The 27,134-nt window shown below is 37.8% G+C and overlaps 2 protein-coding genes across 5 annotated transcripts in view; one reads left to right on the forward strand and one right to left on the reverse strand.

Moving 5' to 3' along the window:
* LOC129775792 (chitin synthase chs-2) overlaps positions 1–2,248 on the reverse strand; it is an 87,863-nt gene extending 85,615 nt beyond the window's left edge. For 2 of the 3 annotated variants that reach the window (XM_055780894.1, XM_055780893.1), the window contains exon 1: positions 2,063–2,248. The gene's annotated coding sequence lies outside the window, so the exon portion shown is untranslated. The other variant, XM_055780895.1, reaches the window with a different exon arrangement.
* Positions 2,249–14,363: 12,115 nt separating this feature from the next.
* LOC129776837 (stromal cell-derived factor 2) lies at positions 14,364–16,216 on the forward strand. Of its 2 annotated transcripts, none has more exons than XM_055782723.1 (4): positions 14,364–14,552; positions 14,756–14,951; positions 15,628–15,755; positions 15,820–16,216. In XM_055782723.1, exons 1-4 carry the CDS (start codon positions 14,480–14,482, stop codon positions 16,077–16,079), a joined length of 657 nt encoding a protein of 218 aa, XP_055638698.1. In that variant the 5' UTR covers positions 14,364–14,479; the 3' UTR covers positions 16,080–16,216. The 2 variants fall into 2 exon arrangements, with proteins under 2 accessions (XP_055638698.1, XP_055638697.1); XM_055782722.1 differs by having other exon boundaries at positions 14,366–14,552; positions 14,753–14,951.
* Positions 16,217–27,134: the final 10,918 nt, after the last annotated feature.

Here is a 27,134-nt window from a genome sequence, read left to right on the forward strand (position 1 = left end):
TAATGCTTTCAGGCGGGAGTCGAACATACATCAATCCATGGAACAAGAACAAGTGCGTCGCGAGTCGATCCTGCACACTTTCAATAAAAAAAAAATCCTCTTGTGAGTTTGCTGTACTGTTGACTTATCCCAAATCCGCGGTGTATGATGTGCATCGAAAAGAAATTCGGAAGTGCAAAAATACATAGGCAGCTGATCCTAAAACTCATTCATAAGTTGTGACTTTTTTCAAACGTAATCCGAATTTGTCACCAAGAGACGGTAATGGCAAGAGTTTCGCAGTCATATATCCAGAAAGCAAACGCTCAAGAAATCTCTATGATAATCAATGTGAAATCTTCCGTAACACTTCCGTAACCATGAATCAGATAATTTATCAAACGAAGTGCCTTTATTAGGTTGATTGCCTTTTCGGATCTGCTTTGAGTAGCTGTCACTGTTCAAATTCGACCAAATAGTAGAAAAACGACAAGGGTACGTAAAGGGAGTTCCAAAAAGTGGAATACGGACAATATCCCAGAGATAAAGCCGATTAAGGAATACTGGTCGATAGTGAAGGACAAATTTAAGACGAAACGTAGAAAAGCAAGCGATGCGAAGAAGTTCAAGCGGAATAAAATTTGGATGCCAAATAAGTGGGAAAGCAGCTGCTATAAAGGAAGATGGGCCGTGTTCGGGGAAAAGCTCGAGCAATGGGCTATGGTAAGAGGTAGGACAGAATCAATAGTCTAATCATAAGCATAAAACTCAGTAGCGTATTCTCCATATATTGAGTAAAAAATGAAGCGCATAGTTTTACTAGAACACGATTATCGTATCTGATTTTTTTCGTGTTTTACCTCTAACTCCTATTGTGTAAAGCCTTGAAATTTTGTTTGGTGCATACAAATATTGAATGTTAGAGTTTATCATGCTAAGCTGAGTATTGTTTTCGAATCTGAATAAAAAACAAAATCGTTTTAACCCTTTCCCGTACAACATCGAGTCTCACTCGTGGTGTACTTACATAACATAGGGCGCTAGAACGCTCAGCAGAGTAGTGGAATCTTTTGATGTGTGACATATTAAATAATACGGGAAGGGATTAAAAAAGGATAATATTTTTTATGAATTCTAATAGATTGAAGAAAAAAAATATTTGCAGTTGTTGCTGCTACTGTTACTGTAATATAATAACATTCATTTGATCACTATTGTTTTTCGTATTCATAACTGTGGCTGAAAGATCTTACCATTTCTCGTAATCATATATCTGTATTGAAACCTAGAAAACTTTTCTGTATGTTTCAGTCCCGCGTAAAAATATATTTAAAGTTTCAATTGTGATTGAGTGAATGGTTTCAAAGCAAAATAGGATTTGGAAAGCACTTGGCACAGCAATTGAAATCACAAAATTTCACAAACTGCGAAAGCCATGGAACGCACGGATTGTAAAATTGAGTAATTTTGTCGCCATTTCTTCAAGGCGAGAAAATAGAAAATCGATCAGTACATTATGTTTGAGCACATTCGATCTTTCTAAATTTTTTTCAGCCTCAGGTTTCCAAATATCCTCCACTCGCTGTACCGTTTGTGTGTGCACTATTTGAATGTGAACGAAGACAAAATTTTCGTGGCCGTAAATACAGTGTTTCTCTCTGTTTGCCTTCTCGTGTACTCTTTCGCTTTGCATATTTTCTATTTTTTGTCCAGTACAACCGCGTATACGTCCAACATGACCCGTGTTAAGTAACAGCCTATCGAAATCGCTGGATGTCTCTATTCGAAGCACTCATTTTTTTTCTCCAGAACTTCAATTACAGTAGCACTTTTTATTTTATGAAACTCAACACCACAGGCGGATCGTCCATTCCCGCATCCAACCACATCACCATGGTCCGAGTATCGAGTACTCGCGCAATATCCGTATCTCGCGTAAAGGTGAAGGTTTTGGCATTTGAGCTGCCACTTTTTATTCCTCTCGGTTCCAGTTGATATTCTTCGTGGAAGCGTAACCCCGATCCAGTGATCGAGTACGGGGACTAGTTTTTCACGTAACAGAAAGTGAAAATCGTTCACTCACTTTATTTTCCTCGCCCGCGAACCGCATGAAAAGCAACTACGTAATCCACTTTCAGATTGTCACACTTCACGGTGGCGGCGTAGCAAGAGGCAAGGTGCGGGCTGCGAGGTGACACACGGAACGACCGAATCAGTTACGCGTGGCGCGACGAGAGCGATCTGCAAGCGACGACGACATGCAGCCAGGGTTCGTTGTCTACTGAATGGAGCTGCGGAGAAATCTCCGAGACTTCTTGTGCATACCATTTGCTGCTGCTGCCGTTTGCCTGTTGAAGTTTGCTGCCAGAGTTAGGGGGCTACGCGTGTATTTGCGCTCTCCCCAAGACAACGAAAGGAGCGAGCGCGTGTCGACTGGCTGAAAGCTTTGGCACACGCTTCGTGACAGCCAACAAGCAGTATTCGTTATGGTTTTTTTTGCTGTATATCTACTGTGAAGGTAACTGCAGTCGAAAGATGGAGAGTGAAGAGAAATTCCGAGGTGCTTTTGCCGGCGACAGAGAGAACTTTCAGCTTTTCAATATGAGTCATAAATGCTTCAGTGGACAGTGGTTAGAAGGACAATGTCACTTATGATTGTCACCAAGTTACACGATTCAAGCTTACGAAAGGATACCGTAGGTTTAGTGTATGAGTCAACGGTCATGAATATTAGTCAAGTCGAAGCAGTCATTCAAAATAATTTATGACTATATTTGTTTTTGGAACCAATATATATTCCCGTGTTTTGTGGAACAATGCTTCCATCCTTCCTAAGTATTTGAGACACTACGTTTTCTAGGGAAATGCAGAAGTTTTTTCGCCGAAACGATTCTGGGATGTATGGATTAGAAGGCAAACCCAAATTCATAATGGATCTACATTCTGAACTCAGGTTGAAATTGAGAATCCGTATTTTAGATTCGAATGCCACATTTAGATGCTGCATAAGTGATACATAATTCTAATTTCTGGAAAATTCATGATTTGAGATTTCAGATGACTAGACTTCGAATTCCAGATATTACTGATTCTTCTCGGATGGCACTAGCGTTCTCAGTGGAACTTTTTCCTTCTCAAAGTAGGTATTGCTTGCGTCATTTTTATTAGTAATATCTCTTTGACATTTCTATGCCAGATAAAACGCCATGAATGTGATCTGGAGTGGCAAGCTCTAGAATACGCGTGATCACAGTGCAAGTCGGATGAAATTTCTTTGACGAAAAATCCCCCGATCAGAGTACTGATTACAAATTTTAAATTGAAGATTTGAGAAGATTTAGGTGGAAGCATGCTTTAGGAGGTTTCAAAACGATGTTTTTTTTCGATTTTTGAAAGAGAATAAGTTATTAAACTCTGTAAAATCAACAAAAAAATATATATTCGAATTTGTATATAATGTTTCTACAGCGCGGACTCAATTACATACTCCGATTTCTTTTTACTGCATATAATCGAGTCAAAAAAAATTTTTTTATTCGTTTTTTGTGCATATATTTTTTGTTTATTGAAAATAAAAGAAGAATTTAATTTTTGATTCATTCCCTTAAAGTCAGAAAACACCTTTCTCGCATGAAAAAATATGTTTTTTCGGAATCTCCTTCTCCGTGTAACAATAACAGAGTTATAGAACTTTTTTTTTGTTTCGAACTCTGTAGCCTCAAATTGGCTCTACACTAAAAAGTACACTATGTAAGCCAAATTTATTACTTTCATTTGAAAAATGAGAAAATTTAGTACAGGATATAGTAGTGGAACATTTAAATTAGTGGATTTAAATAACATTTTGAAATTGAAAATTGAAAAGTTAATAATTTTCAATGTGTAATTATTAATTTTGTCCCAGAAATTCATATTAAACTTCATTGTTTCTCTTAATCAAATTAAAGCTCTCAAACCACTCTACAATTTCTTCTTTGACACCCAACTACTATCTTTCTTAATTTCGCTGCAATTTCGATATAAACAATTCCTGGGTCTTCACCATTCAAGCAAGAACTTCGAAAATCGCTATTTTTACTCCACTGTATAATAGCCACATAAATTACACTTTAACGTAGAAAGGTTACATCATAAGTCATATTTGAATGATAAAGAAAAAATTAAAACTGCATGTAATCGAGTCCAAAATGGTATATAATCGAATCATATATTAGGTTGGGGAAAAAGTAATACATTATCATTGGTAATTACTTGGTGCCAGATCCATACTAGATGGTGGATGCATGGAAACATCCCAATCAAGCTCTCGGAATTGTGTGACCTTGCGTTGTCCTGATGGAACACAACACCTCTTCTGTTGACCAATTCTGGACGTTTCTGGTCAATCGCTAGCTTCAAACGGTCCATTTGTTGACAGTAGAGATCTGAATTCAGTTTATTATTTATTTAAAAAAAAATATTTTTTTTATTTTAAAAAAATTTAAAAAAAATATATTTTTTTAAGAAATTAAAAAAATAATAAAGAACACGAAAAACAAATTAAATCACGCGTATTTGCAGTTGCAGTATCGGCATCATAAACACTATTCACAATTCCAGCGGCTGGCTTGCATTTTCGCCTTTATAAAAGAAAAAGTGTAAAATGTACCGAATTTTCGCGTTGCTGACTTGCATTGTTAACAACCTGTAACTCACAACTGAATGGAACAAACAAAAATCAGCAAAAGATTTTTTTCAGTTTGAAATGTCACCTTCACAACGATCCTAAACTTGAAATTGTATTATCGATATTACGCGAAAGATTGATCACTAAACCCAGCTACCGATAAAATAATGGATAACTTTTCCCCCAACCTAATATAATTGAGTCTGTATATAATCGAGTCCTACCTGTATATCTGTCTATCTGTATATCTTCCATGCCAAACCGATAGAGTGGTTCCCATATGTTCGTGAAAAGTGGTAGATTTGTTCTTCTTCGCAAAATATTAGACCCATATTTTTTTTAATTTTTTCATTAGGGTGCCCATTTCTATTTCAGGGTGGTCCGAGAAATCAATTTTTCGTCTTTTTTCCAAAAATAATATAATATAAAATATAACTTTTGTACTACTGGACCGATTCAGATGATCGCTATATCAAATTAAAGCCAATTTCTAAGTCTTTTTGGAAAAAAATATTAAGGATATTATTTGAGTTTCATTTGTATGACAGCCTCATCTTAAAGAGAGCGGAGGAGTATCGTACCACAATAAAAACATTTCTTGCCCCTTAAAGCGTCCATATGCCAAATTTCGCTCCGTTCACTTGCTTACTTCTCGAGTTATATGACCTCCTCCCCTTAGAGAGGGGGAGGAGTGTCGAAGCACCCCGTATCGTACCATTTGCTTGATTAGTTTCCCCTCCCCCCCAAAAAGATTAAATGAGTGTCGAATTATCATAAAAACATTTCGTAACTCCTAAAACCTCCACAAGCAAAATCTGATTCGTTTTTCTTGCTTAGTTCTAAAGTTATGTAGAAATTCGTGTTTCATTTGTATGGCTGCCACCCCTTAGAGAGGGGAGAGGGGTCCCGAACTATCATCAAACCTTCCCCGGCCCCTACGCCTACATACAAATTTTCACGTCAATTGGTTCAGTAATTTCCGAGTCCATAAGAATCAGAAAGACAGACAGAAATCCATTTATATTATCTGAATCGGTCCAGTAGTTCAAAAGTTATAAATTATTGAAAAAGCCATTTTTAGGAGAAAAGGCAAAAAATTATTTTCAGACCATCGGTTGACCTTGAAAAATAATAACTTAAAAACTAAAACTAATCAAAATCACATCTCTGTTTTTTTATTATGTTATATGATAAACCTCAGCTTTCAAGAAAAAATATAAAAAAATGTAGCGCCTCTAGCTACGAAAACAAAAAAAAATACAATCAATAATTGCGAAAACAAAATCCAATTCTTTTTTTTTAATATTTTTCAAAAAAAAACTAATTATCGTTAATTTGATATGTCGATCATCTGAATCGGTCCAGTAGTTCAAAAGTAATGAATTTTTTAAAACAAATCATGTTTGGAAAAAGGCGAAAAAATATTTTTTCGGACCATTCTAGAATCCCCACACTAATGAAAAAATAAATAAATAAGGGTCTAATAATTTGATTAAGAACAAATATACCACTTTTCACGAAAATCTGAGAATCACTATATCGGTTTGGCATGAAATGGCTGTATATTAGGATGCCAATGAATGTGTGGGAAAACAATCAACCCTAAAATTTCAAAAAAAATATTACCCCATATTCACCACCTCGAAAAAACACCCTATGCAAAATTTCAGCTCAATTGGACTTAAGGGACAGTCGCGCAAAGCGTTCAAAGCATAAACAACAAAGTAAAACAAATCGGGGTTTAAAAAAAACTTTTCGATGTTAAATAACTTCAAATTGCATGAAACGTCATCTCGAGAAATTTGTTTTGTCAAAAATCGACACTCTGGGACTTACTCTTTTTTCGGAATCGGAATCAAAACGTATGGTTTAGGGTGCCCATGTAGATGAACATCTTGATTTTTCATATGGAACTTCGTGCGAAATGTTGATTTACACGATAAATGCAATGCCCAATGCAAGATGTTAGCTCAATCGGACTACATTCCCTAGTGTCGCAGACGTTAAAATCTGAGTTTTTCGAAAACTCCCTTATCCAGAATGGGGGATATTTACGCTTAAACAAAAAAGGAAGCTTCGAATGGAGTTTGTATGTGTTGTTGGTATACCCAAAGTATACCCAAAGGAACCATCAAGCGATCCGATATAGAATCGATCATACGAATTTTTTGGCTTTAAGAGAGGAACCCGGTCCGGAAGGTCGAAAAATGTTTTTTTTTGCATTTTTGGGAAGCTTCTGCCCTCAGAAATGTTGTCCTAAAAGGATTTTTCGATATTTCATTTCGTTGGAAAGATAGAGCCAAAAGTATGAGAACACCTCAAGGGATATTGTATTGCTGTACGAATTTTTAAACGCGTTTTTCTCGAAATCATGTTTTTTCAGCTATTGGTATCGTATCTCAGGATCTACTCGACCGATTTAGCTGAAATATTTTACCAGCATGTAAAAATGAATTATCTACAGCGTTACATAGCCGTTTTTTGATATCGCATTTTTTCGATTTTTTATGAATTTCTAAACAGCTATTTTTAATGAAAAATAACTAATTTTCAACAAAAATGGCCGCCATTTTTGGAAATTTTTCGAATTTTCAAAAACCCCTACGTAACGCCTTAGACATTGTTCTAATGTTGTTGAAGGAATCCGAATTATTGTTTCATTTCAAAGATTTGGATTTCTGAAAACAAATTAAAAGAAAAGGGCACAAGGAAAAAGTTCACAATTCAAATAAAGTTCATGAATGTAATATTTTTTGCAACTAAGTGTATGATTATAGATATGTCAGATCCATTTCTGGATAAACATATTTTTGCCATCAAATCAGTGGAGTGAAGATTTTTTTTACGACTATCTATCTAATTCTAAATGTGCTGTGTATGTGGGTTACAAAAATTAAAAAAATGTATTTAATCATATGAATAAAAGATGATTTTTTTATTCGCATTCGGCGGAATTGGTTATCTGCTTCAAATACTTGGTTTGTGTTGAAGCATACCAATCTTCCTTTTTTGAAGTTGCCACAAGCCTGTTGGAATGAAATAAAAGTAAAACGATTCGAGCCAAATTAGAATTTTATTTACTTTTACGGTATTCTCTGGGGCGAATGACTTGATTGTAGCAGTCACTTTTTATGATTTCAAGTCGTATCCTCAATTGCTATCGATTCGTTTGAAAAATGCAAGCTAGAGGTGAGTGCGATTTTTCAAGTCAATTAATTGATTATAAATATACATTATGACATACTTCAAATTACACGTAGCGATCCGGCAATAATTCCAGGAGCTAATACGAAGAATGGAGATAAATCTTGCGATGACAAAAGGTTTGATATTGGCTGAGGCAGCGTGCACATCGAAGCCAATTTTCGCTTCGGTGTGGGTGGATACAACTGCAACGCCTGACAGTCCTGGGCCTCCAACCAAAAAATCTTTGGAATGGCAGAAGGTATCGGAGTAAATTCTAATTTGGCTCGAATCGTTTTACTTTTATTTCATTACAACATGGTTGTGACAACTTCAAAAAAGGATGATTGTTAATAATAAAAATGATGCCGAGGCTACTGAAGAAGGTCTTGGGGTGAGGCCAGGCGCAAGTTGAGACGCGTATAGCGCGAGTAACTTGCCGCGATATAGCGCCTGTTTTTGTGGCTAATGAAAACAGATAGAACGGCGCAAATTGGCCAGATGACGCGAGATTGTGGAGCGCTCGTGAGACACGACTCGCGTGACGCTGTGGCTAAACCACAGTTTCTCGTGCTGGTCGTACCGGTCGGGTGATTGTGTTAGTAAATAAATATATCGCGCAAAACTGTGTGAATCAGACATTGTATGCGAGTGGCACGTTATTTACACCAAACTGCGACTGAATATGCGCCTCACCACGCTACGTTTGTGGCACGTATGAGTCGTGTTGGTGGTCTCGTGTTCGTTTACGAGCGCTATACGCTTCTCAATTTGCGCCTTGCCTGAACGCGACACGCGATGCGACGCGAAAAGAATGCGATTTTTAAGCGACATAGTGGATGCGGTTGAATGCGACAGACGTACGCGACAGATGTAAACAAGAGGTGTTATTTTCATTTTGTGTTCAAGTTTCGAAATGGATTCTGACCAATGAGGTACATATAGAGGTGGACCAGTAGGCGAAGTGTATCTGTATTAGCAAGCAAAATATCGTGTCGTAATTATTTGCATTCAATATGGAATGTATATGGAAGAAACAAAACAATGTTGAAAGTACTCACGGTTGCATGATCATTTGAGCCAAAATTCTCATGAATTATTAAACTGGTTGATTTTTAACAGAAGACATTTATATCGTGGCTTATACTTATGACAGACATACAGCTGTACTACCGTTGTACTTCGAAAATTGTATGTCTGTCACCATGTACAGCGCTAGAACCATGCAAGCAACTCGGTACAATCGTTGTACCTGTACCGACCTATTTTACCGCTGTACATGGCTACAGTTGTACTGTGCGCAGCGCCACAAACGGTTAGTGGAGGGTAGCATGAACAAACTGAATCAAAACACTTGGTAAATATTTTTTTCATTGACTTTCTTTTGAGTTAATAACTCAGATTGGAAACTTGTTTGTTGTGTTTGATAGTTCAGACGGTAAATAAAAAACTTTTTCATTGAAACATGTGGTGAAAATTGATCGAATTTTTGATTGTCAGTTTGACATGCGATGCAATGAACAACCAAAGTATGTCTGTCATGCTACGATGGTACCTGTACAACGCTGTACACGTACAACGCTAGTACAGCTGTATGTCTGTCCCTGGTATTATTTCGATTATTCATGTGGTAAAAAGGTCTAGAGAGCAGTCGTATGCTTAGATCTCGAAAGCAGTAAAATTTTCACTGAAATTTCGATTAATTGGCGATTATTATCTCACAACATACACACCGACACTGAGAGCCTTCGAAACATCAATTTCATAACGGTAAAATAATGAAACTACGTTTGTTTCTATCAACGTGGGGGAGTGAAAATTGCACTTGGAAATATCTCCTTTATCTGTCTTTTTCGACGTGATTTCACAAATATTCATTCCACGCTATCACATTAGCCTCATATCCAGCGGGAGCTCTACAAAAATGTACGTCTTTAATTGATAATTTACTTCCTGAAAATAGCATTTTTACATGAATGCGGAGGGCAATCAAATATAAACACAACGACTGACGTCACTATTTGCGAAATAATCATGGCAGCGCATGCTATGTCGCTCGAAACTCGACCATCTTCATTACCTTTTTTCCAGGACATTGGATTCTGACGAAGAATATTTAATGTCCGAAAGCGTACGTAATTTTTTTTTCCGGAAACAAAAAAGACTTCGGAATCCACTCCATCAATAGGAAAAGAGGAAAATACGGAGAATACCAACATCTATATCGAGACCTGGTTAAAGATCCGAACAAATATCGCAACTATACCCGTATGAGTATCGAAACTTTCGAATATATTTTAGGACATATTGAAGTTGTTCTCATGAAAAGTGGACCAACTTAATTAAAACTCCAATTGAGCCTGGCGAAAAACTTTTGATCGCACTGATGTAAGAAAATATTGATAAATAATCTTTATGTTCGATTTTGAATCTCTTTCCCCTTCACGTAGTTTTCCGGCATTATTTCACAATCCCTTTTTCTGTGCTTTCTAGGTTTCTTGCAACGGGATTATTTTTCAATGTACTATCATATTCGTTTCGCGTCGGAAGATCAACGGTCGCTGAAATTGTTAAGGAGACCTGTTTTGCACTATGGGTTAAACTACAGTCCCTTCACATGCCACAACCAACCGAACAACTTTTTTTTAGAAATTGATCAAGATTACTGGAAATTGTGGAACTTCCCCAATTGTTGTGGCAAATGTGTAATGCCCACCGCGTTCCGGAACTATGTTCTATAACCGAACATTGCCGACGCCAGGTGTAAGTTTGTTGCCATAGAAGTGCGCGTTTATGGAAAACAAAGCGACGGTGGAATCTTTAATGCATTCGAGCTATTCAAGTTGATGGAAACAGGACAATTGACTATTCCTCCAGAATGCAATCTCCCAGGAACAACCGTATCCATGCCATATGTGTTTTTAGCTGACGAAGCCTACCCACTATTGCCACATATTTTACGACCATATGCTCGACGGGATTGCACAGCTGCAGAAGAATATTTCAACTCCAGACTATCGAGAGGAAGGAAATCAATCGAATGTGCTTTTGATGCCATCAACGCTAAATGGAGGCTGCTTTGGAAACCAATTGAATGCGATGTAAGAACAGCCGAAAATATTACCAAAGCTATATGTGTTTTGCACAATGTTGTTATTGATAGAGAAGGGTATTCCGATGTTATGATGGAGGGTGAAGTTTTCTTACGAAACGTGCAAAGATCATCGCATAATCCGTCTCATCGCGGTGTAACGAAAACCGGGAAGCAGGTTCGCGATGCGTTCCGTAATTTTGTTTGCAGCACAAGGGAATCATAAAATAAAATGAATCAATCTCACATTTCGCAGTTTTATTCCTCGCAACTCTCATTTTTTTAAGAAATAAAAACGCGTTAAATGGACTAGTAATAGTAGTATGAATGTATGTTGTAATAAGCAAGAAGTATTTTATATCTGGTTAACAAGAGAGATTAGAAAAAAAATATTACCGACCACTTCATAAAATAACACGAAAGAAATCCGTTGTGAGACGGAAATCGTGGCATCATCCATTCTATCATCATCACAAAATTATGAGTATATGAATATTTCATAAGCATAGTTGAACCCTTTGTACTGAATGCCGTTGCTTTTCGCGATGACAGTGGTATCTCGACTTTCAATTAAGGGCCATAATTTGGGTCCCAAACTCATTAGTGTAATCTCTATCAGGTTAGAAGACACGGGCCTGTTTTAAAATGTCAAAATTTTAATAAAAAATTATACAGCACGTTATTTAATTACTTGAAACACGTATTTTCTGACTTTTATATAACCATTTGTCTATACATTTCCAACATTGTTATTGATTTTTTTCATTATAATCAGCTATTCCATGCCAAACAAATATAGTGGTTGTCAGATTTTCGTCAAAAATGACTTTTTTCAAAAATTCATAACTTTTGAACTACTGCACCGATTTTGATGATTGATATATAAAATTAAAGCCAATTAGCTGGTTTTACTGCAGCTGCAATTCTCGTTATTTTGTTCTCGTTATTATTTATTGTATCAGTTTTTTTATAGTTTTCATGGTTCGTTCAATATTTCTGTACTATATGACTAGATCTTTGCAACTAGAATCCAGTTTTCTTTCGAGTGTGATATTTTTTCAAGAAAGAATAGCTAATCGGTTTTAATTTGATATATCGATCATATAAATCGGTTCAGCAGTTCAGAAGTATTAATTTTTTGAAAAATGTAACTTTTGGAAAAAGGGAAAAATGAATTTTCGGACCATCGGATCACTTTGAAAAATCATAACTTAAAAAGGAAAAGAAACACCTCTCTGATTTAGAGATATGTTATGTAAAGGCTCATCTTTCACAAAAAAATATAAAGAAATATAGCGCCTTTGGTCCCGAGACCATGAAAACAACAAAAAACAAATACAATCAATAATTAAAAATTTAAAATCCAAAATGTCTGCAAGTGTAATATTTTTACAAACAAAGCTAGCTAATTGGCTTTAATTTGATATGTCGATCATCTAAATTGGTTCGGTGATTCAAAAGTTATGAATTTTTGAAAAAAGTCATTTTTGGAAAAAGTTGAAAAAGTTGATTTTTCAGACCTCCCTAAATTGGAAATGGGTACCCTAATGAAAAAATAAAAAAATACGGGTCTAATGTTTTGCGATAAAGAACGAAATTACCACTTTTGACGAAAATCTGAAAACCGCTATTTTGGTTTCGCATGAAATTGCTGAATAGAAAGTTGTCTTCAAAAACATTTTTCGTATGAGATTTTTTCACCGAAAAAAGTGTTTTTCATTTAAATAGAATACTATTTTGATAGTTAATTTTCATTCAATTTCGGATTGATACTCATGATTTGTTGGTGAAATAAACTTTACCACGACATTCATAAATCACTGTCCAAAAGATTTCGTGATTGCGCTCGTGGAACGTATATGTAAACACTTTCAGTATTATGTCTAACATATTCATAGGTATTTCAAATTGATTTATTCGTAGTAAGTTCGCTGATTACATCGCCGTCAACCATCAAGAAAAATGTAATATAATGTTAAAATATAAACTTTCATGTTGGACGGAGGTGAAATTCACCATTAGTCATCAATATGTAGTGCTTCGTTGCTTTCGATTGAATCGGATCTATTCCCGCGGGTAGTATTGATGTCATAAACGTTGCCGCACGTCTGTTGTAGTTCCATGCCCAGTTGTAGCTTGCTGATTGCAATGTGCACTTCTTTGAAATATATCTCCGATTAGTGCTTCCACGTACACAGACACATCTTCTTCCGCCATGATGTAAATAAAATATAAAAATGACATTCACTTGTCGCATGTTCATCGCGCGAAAAAACTGTGCATGTCGAGGTTGATTTTGTGTCGCGCAGAAATTCCTGTTTGTAATGTAATTGTTTTGTGGTCAATACGCTACGGAACACATTTTTAGCACTCCATTTTTCTGGTCTTCGATAAAATCTCATCAAATTTTAATTTATCCGGAGACGCAGGATTGGAAGAAATTCGAAATGAGGTGATCAAATATGGTTCCAGATAACCGGCATTGCCTACAATATGTAAAAGAAGTATGTTAGTAAGTTAATAATATATTTGAAAAAAAAATCCACCTAACAGCCAAGCATTTCTGACGAAACAGGTCCTTCTCTTCTTCTTCTTATATGGCACTAACGTTCCTAGAGGAACTCCGCCGTCTCAACGTAGCATTACTTGCGTCATTTTCATTAGTACTTAGTTGAGATTTCTATGCCAAATAACACGTCTTGAATGCATTCTGAGTGGCAAGCTCTAGAATACGCGTGACCTCAGTGCAAGTCGGAGGAAATTTCTTTGAAGAAAAATTTCCCCGACAAGAACGGGAATCGAACCCGAACCCCCGGCATGTTAGGTTTGACGCTAACCAATCGGCCACGGAAGCACAAACAGGTCCTACGATACTCAAAAATACTTCACAAATTTACAATTGAAAAAATGTATTCCGAAACATCGATTCAATTATTCCAATTAAAATAAATTATCGTATAATTGGGCATTTCGCGAGCGAATAATCCGCGGTGTTGATTATTCGCGACAGCGAGTTCCATAGTAAATCTGAATTTATCAGTGAGTGATAGGCTTATTTCTTTTTTTTGGCCATGGCTTATACATTACTTGGCTACTGGTGTACACGACCTTATAGATGGATAGTTTAATGATTTCTGTATTGATAAAACATAGTTTTCATGTTGAAACATCTTTTTTTCGTGTTTGCTCTAGATTCCTCAATCGGTAACTGTCACTGAGGTGCAAGAGGATGTAAACGGTTACTGGGCGATCAAAGCTCCTTTATTGCGATATCCACGAATTTGTAATCTGCGGCGAGCATTCCGGACTATTTCGCGGATAATCGTGGTTCTACTGTATTCTTGATTTGTTGCGTGCAATATAATATGCAATGGTGAGCTAAGCACAGCCCTACATGCTTGCTGTCAAACTCGGCTGTCGTGTTCGTGAGCGATTGACGCAAGTAAATCGATCGACTGTCAGACATAATATTCTTACGGTTCTCTGTGTGCAGACCTGCATTTTCTCCTTTAAATCACTCGAAAATTTACCTAAGGATCGTTAATCTGTAATCACGCAAAATGACACAAGTTATAGTGATAGCATATCTAGTCGTAGCCATTAGTTTAATTCAGAATTTCCAATCTGTTAATGGTAAGGAATGGCTCAGCCTAGTTTATCAATAAGTGCGACTGGTGAATGTTTTGATAAAGTTGTGTGTTGGTGGGCCGTGATTGGTCGAGTTTTGCTTTCGTTTGAATCTCATTGAAAGGCCGGTGCACTGAATAGATCATACTTGGGGCAGTTTCGAAAGACCACGTCAATAAATGTGAAAATCTGTTATTTAATTTCAGCAGCCAGAAACAACAAGTATGTGACCTGTGGTTCGGTTCTGAAACTGCTTAATAGTGACTACAAGGTGCGGTTACATTCTCACGATGTGAAGTATGGAACTGGTTCCGGACAGCAATCGGTAACTGCCACTGAGGTGCAAGAGGATGTAAACAGTCACTGGGCGATCAAAGCTGCCACCGGGAAGCACTGTGAAAGAGGGTGAGTGTATATCTGGTTTTGAAATTACCATTGATTATTTGTGTATCTGTTTGACTTTTTTTGATACCTTTATATATTCAACAAAAATAATGCTATTTCTTGCAACATTCAGATCATAGACCAAATAATTAATTCCTGTCTCGTTACTTATGCTTTGCTGGGATATTGATATGGATGTTTCATTAACCACTTAGCTTATGATGTAATTTGGTCACTAATCGGTCACTACTCTGCTGAGCGTCCTGGCGCCCTATGATATGCAAGTGCACCCCGAGGAGACTCGATGTTGTAGGTGAAGATGTTAATGCAATAACGATGCTGCCTATAAAATTTCATGACGATTAATGTCTTGTCCCAACATACCGACTCAGTGTTTAGCTGACTGTATTGAAGAAGTGGCAAAAATTTATTTTGTGCAACTCATCGATTTCAACTGAATGAAAGCTTTCTTTCGGTACATCAAAGCATATTTCTCACGAGAGAAGTGTGTTAAATAATTGCACATTTTTCAAATTTTTATTCGTTAAGTCAATTATTGTATTGCAATTATTTTGTGTTCCTTCCTTTCTTGTTCTTCTGAAATCTAGTGTGACTGATGCATCCATTCAAACTCCGATATAATCAGTTTTTCCAATCAAGTAACATTTTGTTCCATTGAAAACAAAAAACATTCCAGTGAACCTGTGAAATGTGGAGACACTATTCGATTGCATCACTTGGCCACGAACAAAAACCTGCATTCCCATCACTTCCAGAGTCCACTTTCCGGCAATCAAGAGATTTCCGCGTATGGAGATGACAACGGTATTCGCATGCTTTCACATTTATTCGCTACATCATGTACTTATCGGCTGTCTTCACATTTTAGGAGTTGGCGATACCGGTGATCATTGGATGGTCGTGTGCTCTGGAGATTCTTGGCTGCGTGATTCTAAGGTTAAGCTACGTCACATAGATACCGATGCGTATCTATCCATTTCCGGTCGGACATTCGGACGGCCAATCAATGGCCAGATGGAGGTGGTCGGTATATCCAATCCATATTCGGGTTCGGATTGGACTGTAGCTGAGGGACTCTTCATTCATCCATCGGAGAAGGAAAGCACTCCGAGACACACGGAACTGTGAGAAAATGATCAAATGGGAGGCTAACGAGAAGCGAGTGAATGAATCATGACATGTATTGTGTATGTGTGATGTTTGTCGATTAAAGTAATAATCCGAATAGAAAATAGATTTTTCCAACCATACTTAGGAGATGAGAATTTCTGACGTGTTAATGAACATTGTTTGAACGATAAACATATTCAGTATAACGTGAATGAAAACAACCAACTAAATTCATTCGAAGCTTGCAGGTACATTCATCTATCAAGTTTATCATGAAAGTATGGAACATCATTTGATCATTTTGATTATCTTCTTCTATGAGAACCTTAAATCATTGCGATCATTAGTGTGATCTATTATAGTAAACTCCAATTTGCTATATATGAAATGTCAGTTCGTTCCATCACTCTATGAAAAAGTGATAGTCGAACTAGAACCCACCTCTCCTCACGAAGGTATGATTTCCTTTATGAAATTCCCTTTCATCTATGGTTCAGCAGACTAAATCTCGTTAGACATAACAATACCCGCTCCAAGAATTCTCAGTCTTCGCTGAATTCATGTACAGTAATAGTTCGTTAACTGGTCCTGGTTATAACTGGTCTGCTTTTTAACTGGGCGAACGTTAGCTGATCCTCCAACCAGTTAAAAAGCAGAATTTCGTAAACAATCGACGCCGTATTCAAATGGAAGATTTGCTTTTAGGGGCATTCGAATGCAATTTGAAATGTTATGAAAATTGACAATATTTTCGCATGACAAAAACATTGATTAAATTACAGAAAAATAATTTCCTCAAATTATATTTCATACCTGTTGTCGCACTCAATGCGAAACATCCATTGGAAACCTTTTGTTTATCCAATTTCATGATCAACGTGAATCGTGAAACAATTCATTGAGGTTCCTCTCGATTTTATCTGGATTTCTACCAGTTAAACGCGAATGTCGATAACTGGGGTGGGATTGCACATTTGAATTTTCTCGAAACGAGTTACTCGTTTCGAGAAAATTCGAACTCAAATCGAAATGGTTTTAGTATTATGTATATTTTTCAAGTTATAATTTTCGGTGTACTAGATTTAGAGCAAAATTTGTCTCGTAGAGAAACGTAAAATTTTTGGGTTCGTAAACCCAAAAATTGTGTATATCGATATTGCAGCGAAATTAAGAAAGAAGTTGGGTGTCAAAGAACAAATTGTAGAGTGGTTATCTTTATATATAAAAGAGAATTTTCCCACGTACGTATAACTCATCATCACGGGAGAACGGCTGATCAGATCTACTTCGTCCATATATTTTGTGAGTTTGTCTTCACCCAAATTATAATGATAGAGTACTTTGGAAAATATTTGAGATTATTGGAAAAATTCGAAAAATATGGCTATGCATATCTTCATTTAACAAGGATATTTAAAATAAAACGGGAAAAATCGAAAATAAGAAGTACGCATATGTATGTTTCGCTGTGAAAATCATCATTTAGATCAATTTGACAGATCTGAACGATAACTGCTCTCGTGAAGAATATTCGTTATTTTTACCAACCAAAATATTCTCTAGAAATACATTATATGGCAGAACAACGTTTGCCGGGTCAGCTAGTAGAGCTTTAATTTAATCGATAGAAACAATCAAGTTCAATTTGAATTTTTGAGATAAAATAATAATAACACATCAAAAACAGCTCTATAACTCTGTCATTGTTAAAATTCGAAGGATTTTTCTCATCAAATATTGTCTATCACCTCCTGAGATATTCTGGATAATTTTTTTTCATGTGAGAAAGGTGTTTTCTGACTTTAAGGGGATGAATCAAAACATAAATTCTTCTTTTATATTCGAAGAACAAAATGTATATGCATAAAAACGAAAAAGAAAGTTTTTTTTGACTCGATTATACACCCAGGTTATTTTCACGCGGGGGAAACGTACCTCGTTAAAAACCGCGTTAATTCGAAAATCCGCGTGAGAAAAACTATGGCACCTAATGATAGGTATCAAATGGGACTATCCTTGAGTAAAACGGGAGTAAAAAGTTAAGTGTTGCTCGCTTCCGAAAACCCGTAGTTTTTCCTGCAATTTCGTTTTAATCTGGTCATCTGCTGTTGCTGGAAGATTCTCTTGTGATTTGTACACTCTACTGCCGATGCACGTGCAGTACCACTGTTGGACCATCCAGAGCTAAGTACACAGGGAAAGACATTCTCAAATCTTTGCCCGTAAAAACCCCATCCCGTTGTACCGCCCGGTGAGCTCCCCGTTACCCAATGGTTACCCAATGGGAATTAGTGATAAGGTGCGGCACTAATTCCCTTCATAAGCGCTAAGCTCCGTTACAAGCATTTATTACCGTAATATGCTCTGAGGGAGTATACTAGAGAAATGTGAACTGAGGGAGAGATGTGATATTGCACTGGTAAAAAAACTGTGTTAATTGGGAAATCCGCGTAAAAAAAGCCGCGTTAATTGGAAAATCCGCGTAAAAGAAAGCACGTTAATTAGAAAATCCACGTAAAAAAACTTCGTAAAAAAACCACGCAAAAATATACAGGTTTCTATTATATACAGTGGAGAAAAAAATCGAGATCTCAATATTTCTCGCCTATTACACTTTTCCTAAGTGGTTGTTGCTGTTGCAGTTGTTTACTGCGGCGGTTTATTCCGGCCACAGGCGGGCGAGTAACACATCCCAGATAAACTCAAAAAATCCAAACAATTGCCAAAAAGATCTGAGGTTTGGCATTATCCTGGTGGAATGTGAGACATTTCATAAGGCTAATTTTGGACATTTGTTCTGACATTATTTCGTTCGGTCGCGACCAATACTTGTTGGATTTTACCGATTAGATGCATGATAGAAGCTCATAATTAGGGTTTGTTATTTTCGAAATTTAGTGATGAATTTTTTTTTTTTATTTCTGGCTGTCAACTTTGGCACACAGCTTCAGCAAGTAATATCGAAACCATCGAAAGAGTACAAAATAAGCTGCTAAGACTAATTACTGGCGCCCCTTGGTACATCCGCAATAGTGTCATACATCGAGACTTAGGGATGGCGACGGTTAATGAAGAACTTGATGAAACGAGGAGGAAATATGCGGAAAAGGCGAAGAATCATCCAAATCCACTAGCAAGGCGACCCGGTCAACCTATGGTAACACGACTGAAGAAATAAACCTTAATTATTTGAACGTGGTCAAACGTTAGTGTTGTGCTCCAGTACACATGTGAAATTTTAACTGTAAGAATTGATAACAAACGTAATACATTATTATGTTAGAACTGAATGCATAACCAAATATTGTTATTTCCACATCAGGAATATTCAATAAATGTACGTATGAAAAAAAATCCAGCTTTCACTTCAGCCAAAGTCGGTTTCGATTGATCCATTGCAACTTATTGGATTGAATTTCTGCTGTAATTTTTTTTTTCATTTCGAAATCAGAAGTTTCCATTAAAGATTGAAGCTATCATCAAAGAGTTTCTTTTCGCATACGGAAAAACATTCACTGTTCTCAATAAAAATTTTCATCAGTTTCATTCCTCCAAAATCGATTGTCTCAGATCGTTTTCGAAAAAAGTGGTATAAAAATAGGCATATGAGGGCATAACAGCTGGCATGTTTGTTATTCATGTTGGCTTGTTGGCTATTTCGATGAGTACTTTTCGAAAATACAGGTCGGACTCGATTATCCGGAGTATTGATTTTTTTTCACTCCGGATAATCGAATCCTCCGGATAATCGAGTCAAAACATTTTTTTTCTTTATTAGTTTTTTTGCATGTATTTTTCGTTTTTTGAAAATAAAAGAGGAATTTGATTTTTGATTCATCCCCTTAAAGTAAGAAAACATCTTTCTTACATGAAAAAAATAATTTATCCAGATTCTTTCAGGAGGTGATAAACGATCATATTTGATGAAAAAAATCCTCCTACGCATATGTTCGAATTTCAACAATGACAGAATTATAGAACTTTTTTTTTGTTTCCGACTCTGTTGCCTCAAACTGGCTCTACATTCAAAAGTACGCTACGGAAGACGATTCTGATGCTTTCATTTGAAATATGAGAAAATTTAGTACAGGATATAGTAGTGAAACAACTGAATTAGTGAATTTTAATAACATTTTGGAAGTGAAACACTTAAAAGTTAATAATTTTTTCAAGTGTTATTATTAATTTTATCCTAAAAAATTATATTAAACTAGATTGTTTCTATCAATTAAAATGAATTTCTTTAACCGCTTCACAACCCTTGTGTAATGTAAACAATGTAAACGTTTTTATTTTGTCTGCTGGAAGATAGTTTTTTTTACTAGTTTGACTGTAATATTTTAATCTGTTTTCATCGTTGACTGTTTACTTGGACCTGTCTACATCGCAAAATTGTGAAGTTCATTGGTGTTTTACTGTTTTAACGACCCCGAAGTATATAATTCTAAACTGTATCCCCATCATTTCACCGTCTGTTTTGTTTGTTGGAAGATGGAGAGAAAAAAATGCGGAGAATGTCTGCTGGAGATAAATAAAATTGAGCCACTGCGTTGTGGCTTTTGTGAGGTTTACTTCCACATCAGCACGCAATGTTGTGGTTTCAACCTCAGTCGTGCAAGTAAAGATCTGTTCTCCCAAGGCAAAGCAGTATTCGTGTGTGCAACTTGCCGGGATAAATTGGGAGGTAGAAGTGTGAACACCTATCTACTTGATGAGATCACGAATGGCACTACTTCGTCACCTGATGGCTTACCGGCTCAGGTCCAACAGTTGACCAAATTGATGAAATCGCTGAGTGATAAAGTGGACAAATGTATCTCTATTGACAACTCTGCCGATCATCCACCGACTCGACCAAGGATGGAAAATACCTGGCCCCAACTTGGTGTTTAACGTCGTCGCGGTAATGAAGGCGAACCGATTGGCACCTCTTCTGTCCGCGGGACCAACAAAATTGATCTCAGTGACTTGTCTCTGCCATGCCTGACACCATCTATCCCCGCTCCTAAATTCTGGCTATACCTATCCGGATTGCACCCGTTAGCAACTGTTGACGACGTTCAAAAAATTACTTCTCGTTGTCTGAATCTGACCCGTCCTGCTGACGTGGTACGTCTTGTTCCTAAGGAGGCAGATACTGCGAAGCTGACTTCCGTTTCATTCAAAATCGGATTGGATCTATCATTGAAAGGCCTCGCTCTCGGCGCATCCACTTGGCCCGATGGATTACTATTCCGTGGATTCATCGACTATCCAAAAAACCAGCGTGCTTCCAACGGCAATGCTCGAGCAACTACTTAAGGCTATGCCTTCTGGACGGTGGAAACCCTAGGGTTGACACCATTACTAATAATCATTCCTCGCGACATTCTGTGAATGGTGGGAACCCAAGGGTTTCCACCAGAGGTGGGTATCTGTTCCTTTCACCAATTATTCCTGCGCCTGATGATTGCTTGTTGCAGAACACAACCAGCGAAGCTAGCCGTTTATGGATTTACTACCAAAATGTTCGAGGACTGCGGACCAAGATCGACGATTTCTACTGCAACACCCTGGATTGTAATTTTGATGTCATCATTTTAACCGAGACGGGGCTCAACGACGCCATCAATTCGACGCAGTTTTTTGGTAGCAACTATACTGTGCATCGATGCGACCGAAGCTGTAAAAACAGCAACAAATTGAGTTTTGGAGGAGTTCTAATCGCCGTACACCATCGACTCGTCAGTAATAGGATAATTGTAACCAGCGGTGAAACTTTAGAGCAGGTGTGTGCATCTATTATGATTGGATCCAAGCGACTACTGCTGTGTGCAATTTATATTCCGCCAGACAAGAGCAAAGACCTCAACGTACTAAATGGGCATTTTGCGTCCATTCACGAACTAGCAAACATTGGCTCCGATGACGATCGCTTGTTGGTATGCGATGACTATAATCAACCTGGAATTTCCTGGAGTTGTTCTGATGGTCTCATCCAACCCGTGAATGATGTTCCTTTATCAATGGCTAGCTCCCTATTGATTGATAGCATGGATTTCCTTAATCTGCTCCAAAGGAATCATGAGTACAACCACTTAGGGCGAATTCTCGACTTGTTCTTCTGTTCCTCTGATTTGCTTGTTGAAATCTCGAGATCCGTTTCGCCACTTCTGCCAGCTGACCTTCACCACGTTTCACGTTTCTTTGTTTTTAAGAGGCTTTAAACTTTGCAGTTCATTCGCCTCTAACCTTCACCATCCGCCTCTTGTCATCTCCTTTCCACCTTTGGTTGACGATTGTGCACAGTCGCATAATATGAATGAAAATGTTGAGCTTGCATTAGATTACAGGAAGATTGATTTCCTCGCTCTAGATGACTTCCTGACTGACGTTAATGATCTTCTCGATGGACTTAATGTTGATGAAATGGCTGAAACGTTGAGTTCCGTGCTAAATAATTGGATGAATTCGAATGTTCCAACTCGTCGACCTGCTGTTTCTCCTGCCTGGAGCACCTTGCTGTTACGAAAATTGAAACGGAAACGAAATGCTTCGCAACGCAGATTTCGACGTAACCGTTGCTTGGCAAATAAACGTATTTTCCACTTAGCGTGCAACGAGTACCGTAATCTAAACTCGTCGCTCTACAAATCGTACGTTTTGCGAGTCCAAACTAATCTCAGGCAAAACCCAAAGAGCTTTTGGAGCTATGTAAACTCTAAACGGAAGAACTCGACTATGCCTCCCAGCATATTTTTAGATGATGTTAAATCATCGTTCGGTGAGGAGAAATGTGAGCTTTTGACGTAGGACTACGTCTTTCATTTCTATACCGGGGTGTAAAATCAAAGTTTCGAAAACGAAAGCGTTACGCCGCACACCGAGATTTTGAGCGTTAATAGCTCTTAAACAACTGAACGGAAAGGTATGATAAACACTTCATTCAAAAGATAAAATGTCTACGCGTTATATACTTGTCACTTTTTCATCCAAAAACTTGTTTCAATAGCCTTAAAATCGCTTTCAAAACAGGCTATTGAAATCACCAATCGGTATATAAGCGAGCGCCGCTCGTAAACCCGCTCAGTTATAATTGAACAGCGATTCGAGCATGTTGTCGCTGTTGTGGTGAAACTTACTTCGATTATCTTGAAAGCGCTGATGAACGGTGTCACCAAGAGCCTGTTTGTGCATCTTAGGCCAGAAGAGAATCCATCGGGAGGAAAGTGATGCCACGGTTCCGCTTGAAACATCGGAGCAGCCATCACACACACATACACGCGCGGAACACTCGTTACTATCATCGCTAAATAATCTACCAGTTCCCCTGGGAATTGAAAAATACATTCATGCAAAAGAGTTTATTTTAATGTTTTCTATCCATACAACACTGCAACCAAATACATTTGGTTTTGTGATTTTTCAATCAATCGCAATTAACAGGAAAGCTTCTGAATATAATTTTTCCCCATTAGTAGAAAATTTTCGTATCCAATATTGGATGCATAACATGAAAAACGGAAAATGTTTCACATCGCGGAAATCATGTAATTTTCGAGCGATTATTTGCTTCCTACTAATATAATGCTGCGATCAAATACATTTCGTTTTGGATTTTTCAATCAAGTGCGTTCAACGTAAGACCACTTTCGGCAATTTATTAGAGATGCAAAGAATTTTTAGGAATTCCCGCTCTACGCGCACTGGAAAACGATGTTACTCAACAATTTCGCAAACGAGAAATGGGTGTTGTGAGAAAGGATTAGCGAACACAAGAACCACAAACTGGAGAAAGAGATGTTTGGAGGTTGAAGGAAATTGGCAGAAAACATCTTCATTTTATCTTTCGAATAATGTGATTCATACCACTTCGTTTTGCCAGAAAGAGATTATTAATGCTCAAAGGAGGAATCGAGTCCTCCGCGGAAATTACCCATCGCAAATTAGAGTCGACTATCGATTGCGGTATTCGTACACAAATAATTTTATAATGCAGTTTCATCAAAGTGATTTTTTCGATATGGGGAAATGTTTACTACATCATGTCATGTATTTCATATTCTTCACTATCAAATCCATATCCATGGTACCTATCGGTATCGAATTATTATCGACACCACGATTTTCGCTAAATGCTCCTTTCAGTTCGGCCTGCAAAAAACGTTTCTAAACTCTAATCCATCAAATTTGGAGCCCTGAAAAGGACCGTTGATTATATGCTAAGCTAATATAGCACGCTCTCCTCGGATACGATGGGACATTCGTCTTCGGGCATGATGTGACGCGTTTTGCGTGGATAGCACACAAATTGGTATCTTCGAATAGGACTCCTGCAGCGTCATAACCGCGGAACTTTGGAAGCGCAAGTCGGTTTTGAAATCCTGAGCAATTCCACGAACCAAATGCTGCAAAGGTAGATTGCGGATCAGCGACTTCTGATAGCGACGAATTTTACGCAAAGTTCCCGGTCGATAGCGATGTGGCTTCTCCACACTTCCTGCGGCTGGTGCGCTTATCCGAGCTGCTTTCGTGGTGCCTTACCACCGCAAGACTAACGAGCTGTCCGCTTGGTCCCAAACAAACGAGTCCTCACGGTGCGAGAGTAGAGTAAGAAATGAACGAAATCATTTTATAAACCATAAAAGTATAGAATGTAAACCCCACCCTTATTATATTCGTAGCTTACCCTGAGAGAGAAACGAATAACATTGAAGTAAGTATACAGTAATGTATTTGAATCCGGACACTTTGCGTTACATTTAATATCATACCGCAGCCACACCATTTTGTGCATGTTGAATTATTGCGATTAATTAGTCGACCGAATTGCTGATCTGCAAGCTACATTTGGTTCGTGGAATTGCTCAAGACTTCAAAACCGACTTGCGCTTCCAAAGTTCCGCGGTTATGACGCTGCAGGAGGCCTATTCGAAGATACCAATTTGTGTGCTATCCACGCAAAACGCGTCACATCATGCCCGAAGACATTCAGCTGGCCCATCGTATCCGAGGAGAGCGTGCTATATTAGCTTAGCATATAATCAACGGTCCTTTTCAGGGCTCCAAATTTGATGGATTAGAGTTCAGAAAAGTTTTTTGCAGGCCAAACTGAAAGGAGTATTTTCATTTGGATGCCATTCAGCATCGAGAGAATTCCCGAAAGATCTAATCGTTGCTGAAAAATAATCTGCCAGTTCCCTGGGAATTGAAAAATACATTCATGCGAAAGAGTTTATTTTAATGTTTTCTAACCATATAACACAGCGACCAAATATTTTTCAATCAAGTGCTATTAACAGGTGGTTCTCGAGTTAGTATCGAGGAGTATCGAGGAAAATCTGGAAAAATCTAATCGTTGCTGAAAATTAATCTGCCAGTTCCCGGGGGATTGAAAAATACATTCATGCGAGAGAGTTTTTTTTAAATGTTTTCTAACCATATAACACAGTGACCAAATACATTTGATTTTGTAATTTTTCAATCAAGTGTAATTAGCAGGAAAGCTTCTGAACATTATTCTTCCCCATCAGTAGGATATTTTCGTATCCAATATTGTATGCGCGCGCAACGGAAAATGTTTCGCATCGCGAAAATTATATAATTTTCAATCGATTATTGCTCAGTCGCCGAAAGTTTCGAACTCAGAGAGTTCATTCCCCTCTAGTTTGCATTCCAAATAGCCATCGTAAACCACACCTATTCTCGATTCAATCACGGACAAAAAGCATACTTGAGCGATATTCTGGTGGTGAAACGCATTCATTTTTCGTGAGGACATCGACAAGACAACATCGTTACTGAACGAGCTGGACGGCGAGGGATCGAGGGATTCATTACCTGGCCTGACCTGACCTGAAACGCAATTAGTTTGTTTTAACTGTGAGGGAGCGCAGAAAAGCCGATCGATCAGAAGGAGAAGAGAAGGTGACCAAGAGAGTATCAGCATCGAAAAACGGTTCCCCGGGAAGACATCGAAGCAGCCGCCACACACACACACACATACACGCGCGCAACTCTTTTCGTTTGCTGGTTATCGAGAAGAAACCTGGAAAGAAGTGATCGTTGCTGAAAAATAATCTGCCAGTTCCCCTTGGAATTGAAAATTACATTCAAGCGAGTTTTTTTTTAATGTTTTCTATCTATATAATACTGCGACCACATACATTTGAATTTGTGATTTGTCAATCAAGTGCAGTTAGCAGGAAAGCTTCTGAATATTATTCTTCAGAACAAGGTTTTTTGTATCCAATATTGGATGCATAAAACCTTGAGCCTTCAACGTAACGCTCTTGTTTTCGAAGTCCCCTAAATATTCATTTATTCATTCATTCAGAATGGATTTAGATTCAACTTCAAACAAATGATCTCTAAATCAACTATAGTCCTATGTCACCCTTGCGGTTACACCATAGATATAACCCACTTCCTGTTTTTGCCATACATTTTTCTTCAGTGTTTACCTCGGAATCAGTTAATTCGGAGGACGTTATCTCAGCTGTTGCGGATGTTCCAGTGGATCTAGTCAACATTGATGCATTTGAAATCACGCCCAATATGGTAAATAATGCAGTCAAGAGAATCAAATGTACCTTCTCACCTGGACCAGATGGCATTCCATCTGCTGTGTATTGCCGTACAAATGGAGCTCTTGTTGAGCCGCTGTGTGAAATATTCAACAAATCTCTCGTGGAGTCGAAATTTCCAACAACCTGGAAGGAGTCTTTTATGGTACCGGTTCACAAGAAAGGTGACAAACGAGATGTTAAAAACTATAGAGGGATAACTAATCTTTCATCTGCCTCGAAATTGTTTGAAATAATTGTGAGCAGCATCATTCTCGAGCGCACCAAATGCTACATCTCCAGTGATCAACATGGCTTCATGCCTGGACGTTCGGTTACCACTAATTTGCTTAGTTTTACAACGATCTGTTCTGAGCAATTGGAAAATGGGGCCCAAGTAGATGTCATCTACACCGACCTCAAAGCAGCCTTCGATACCATCAACCATGATATCCTGTTGGGAAAACTTTCAAAACTTGGCGTGTCAGAAAGGTTAACGTCGTGGCTTCGCTCATATTTGACCGATAGG

The sequence above is a fragment of the Toxorhynchites rutilus genome, chromosome 3 (assembly GCF_029784135.1).
Source record: "Toxorhynchites rutilus septentrionalis strain SRP chromosome 3, ASM2978413v1, whole genome shotgun sequence".
Lineage (NCBI taxonomy): Eukaryota > Metazoa > Arthropoda > Insecta > Diptera > Culicidae > Toxorhynchites > Toxorhynchites rutilus.

Bases quoted from the DNA above. Each gene is read 5' to 3' on its own strand.
- LOC129776837 (XM_055782722.1), top strand. From the start codon at position 14,480: ATGACACAAGTTATAGTGATAGCATATCTAGTCGTAGCCATTAGTTTA. The intron at 14,952-15,627 runs GTGAGTGTATAT...AAAACATTCCAG, and splicing joins GGGAAGCACTGTGAAAGAGG to TGAACCTGTGAAATGTGGAG. The intron at 15,756-15,819 runs GTATTCGCATGC...TTCACATTTTAG, and splicing joins CGCGTATGGAGATGACAACG to GAGTTGGCGATACCGGTGAT.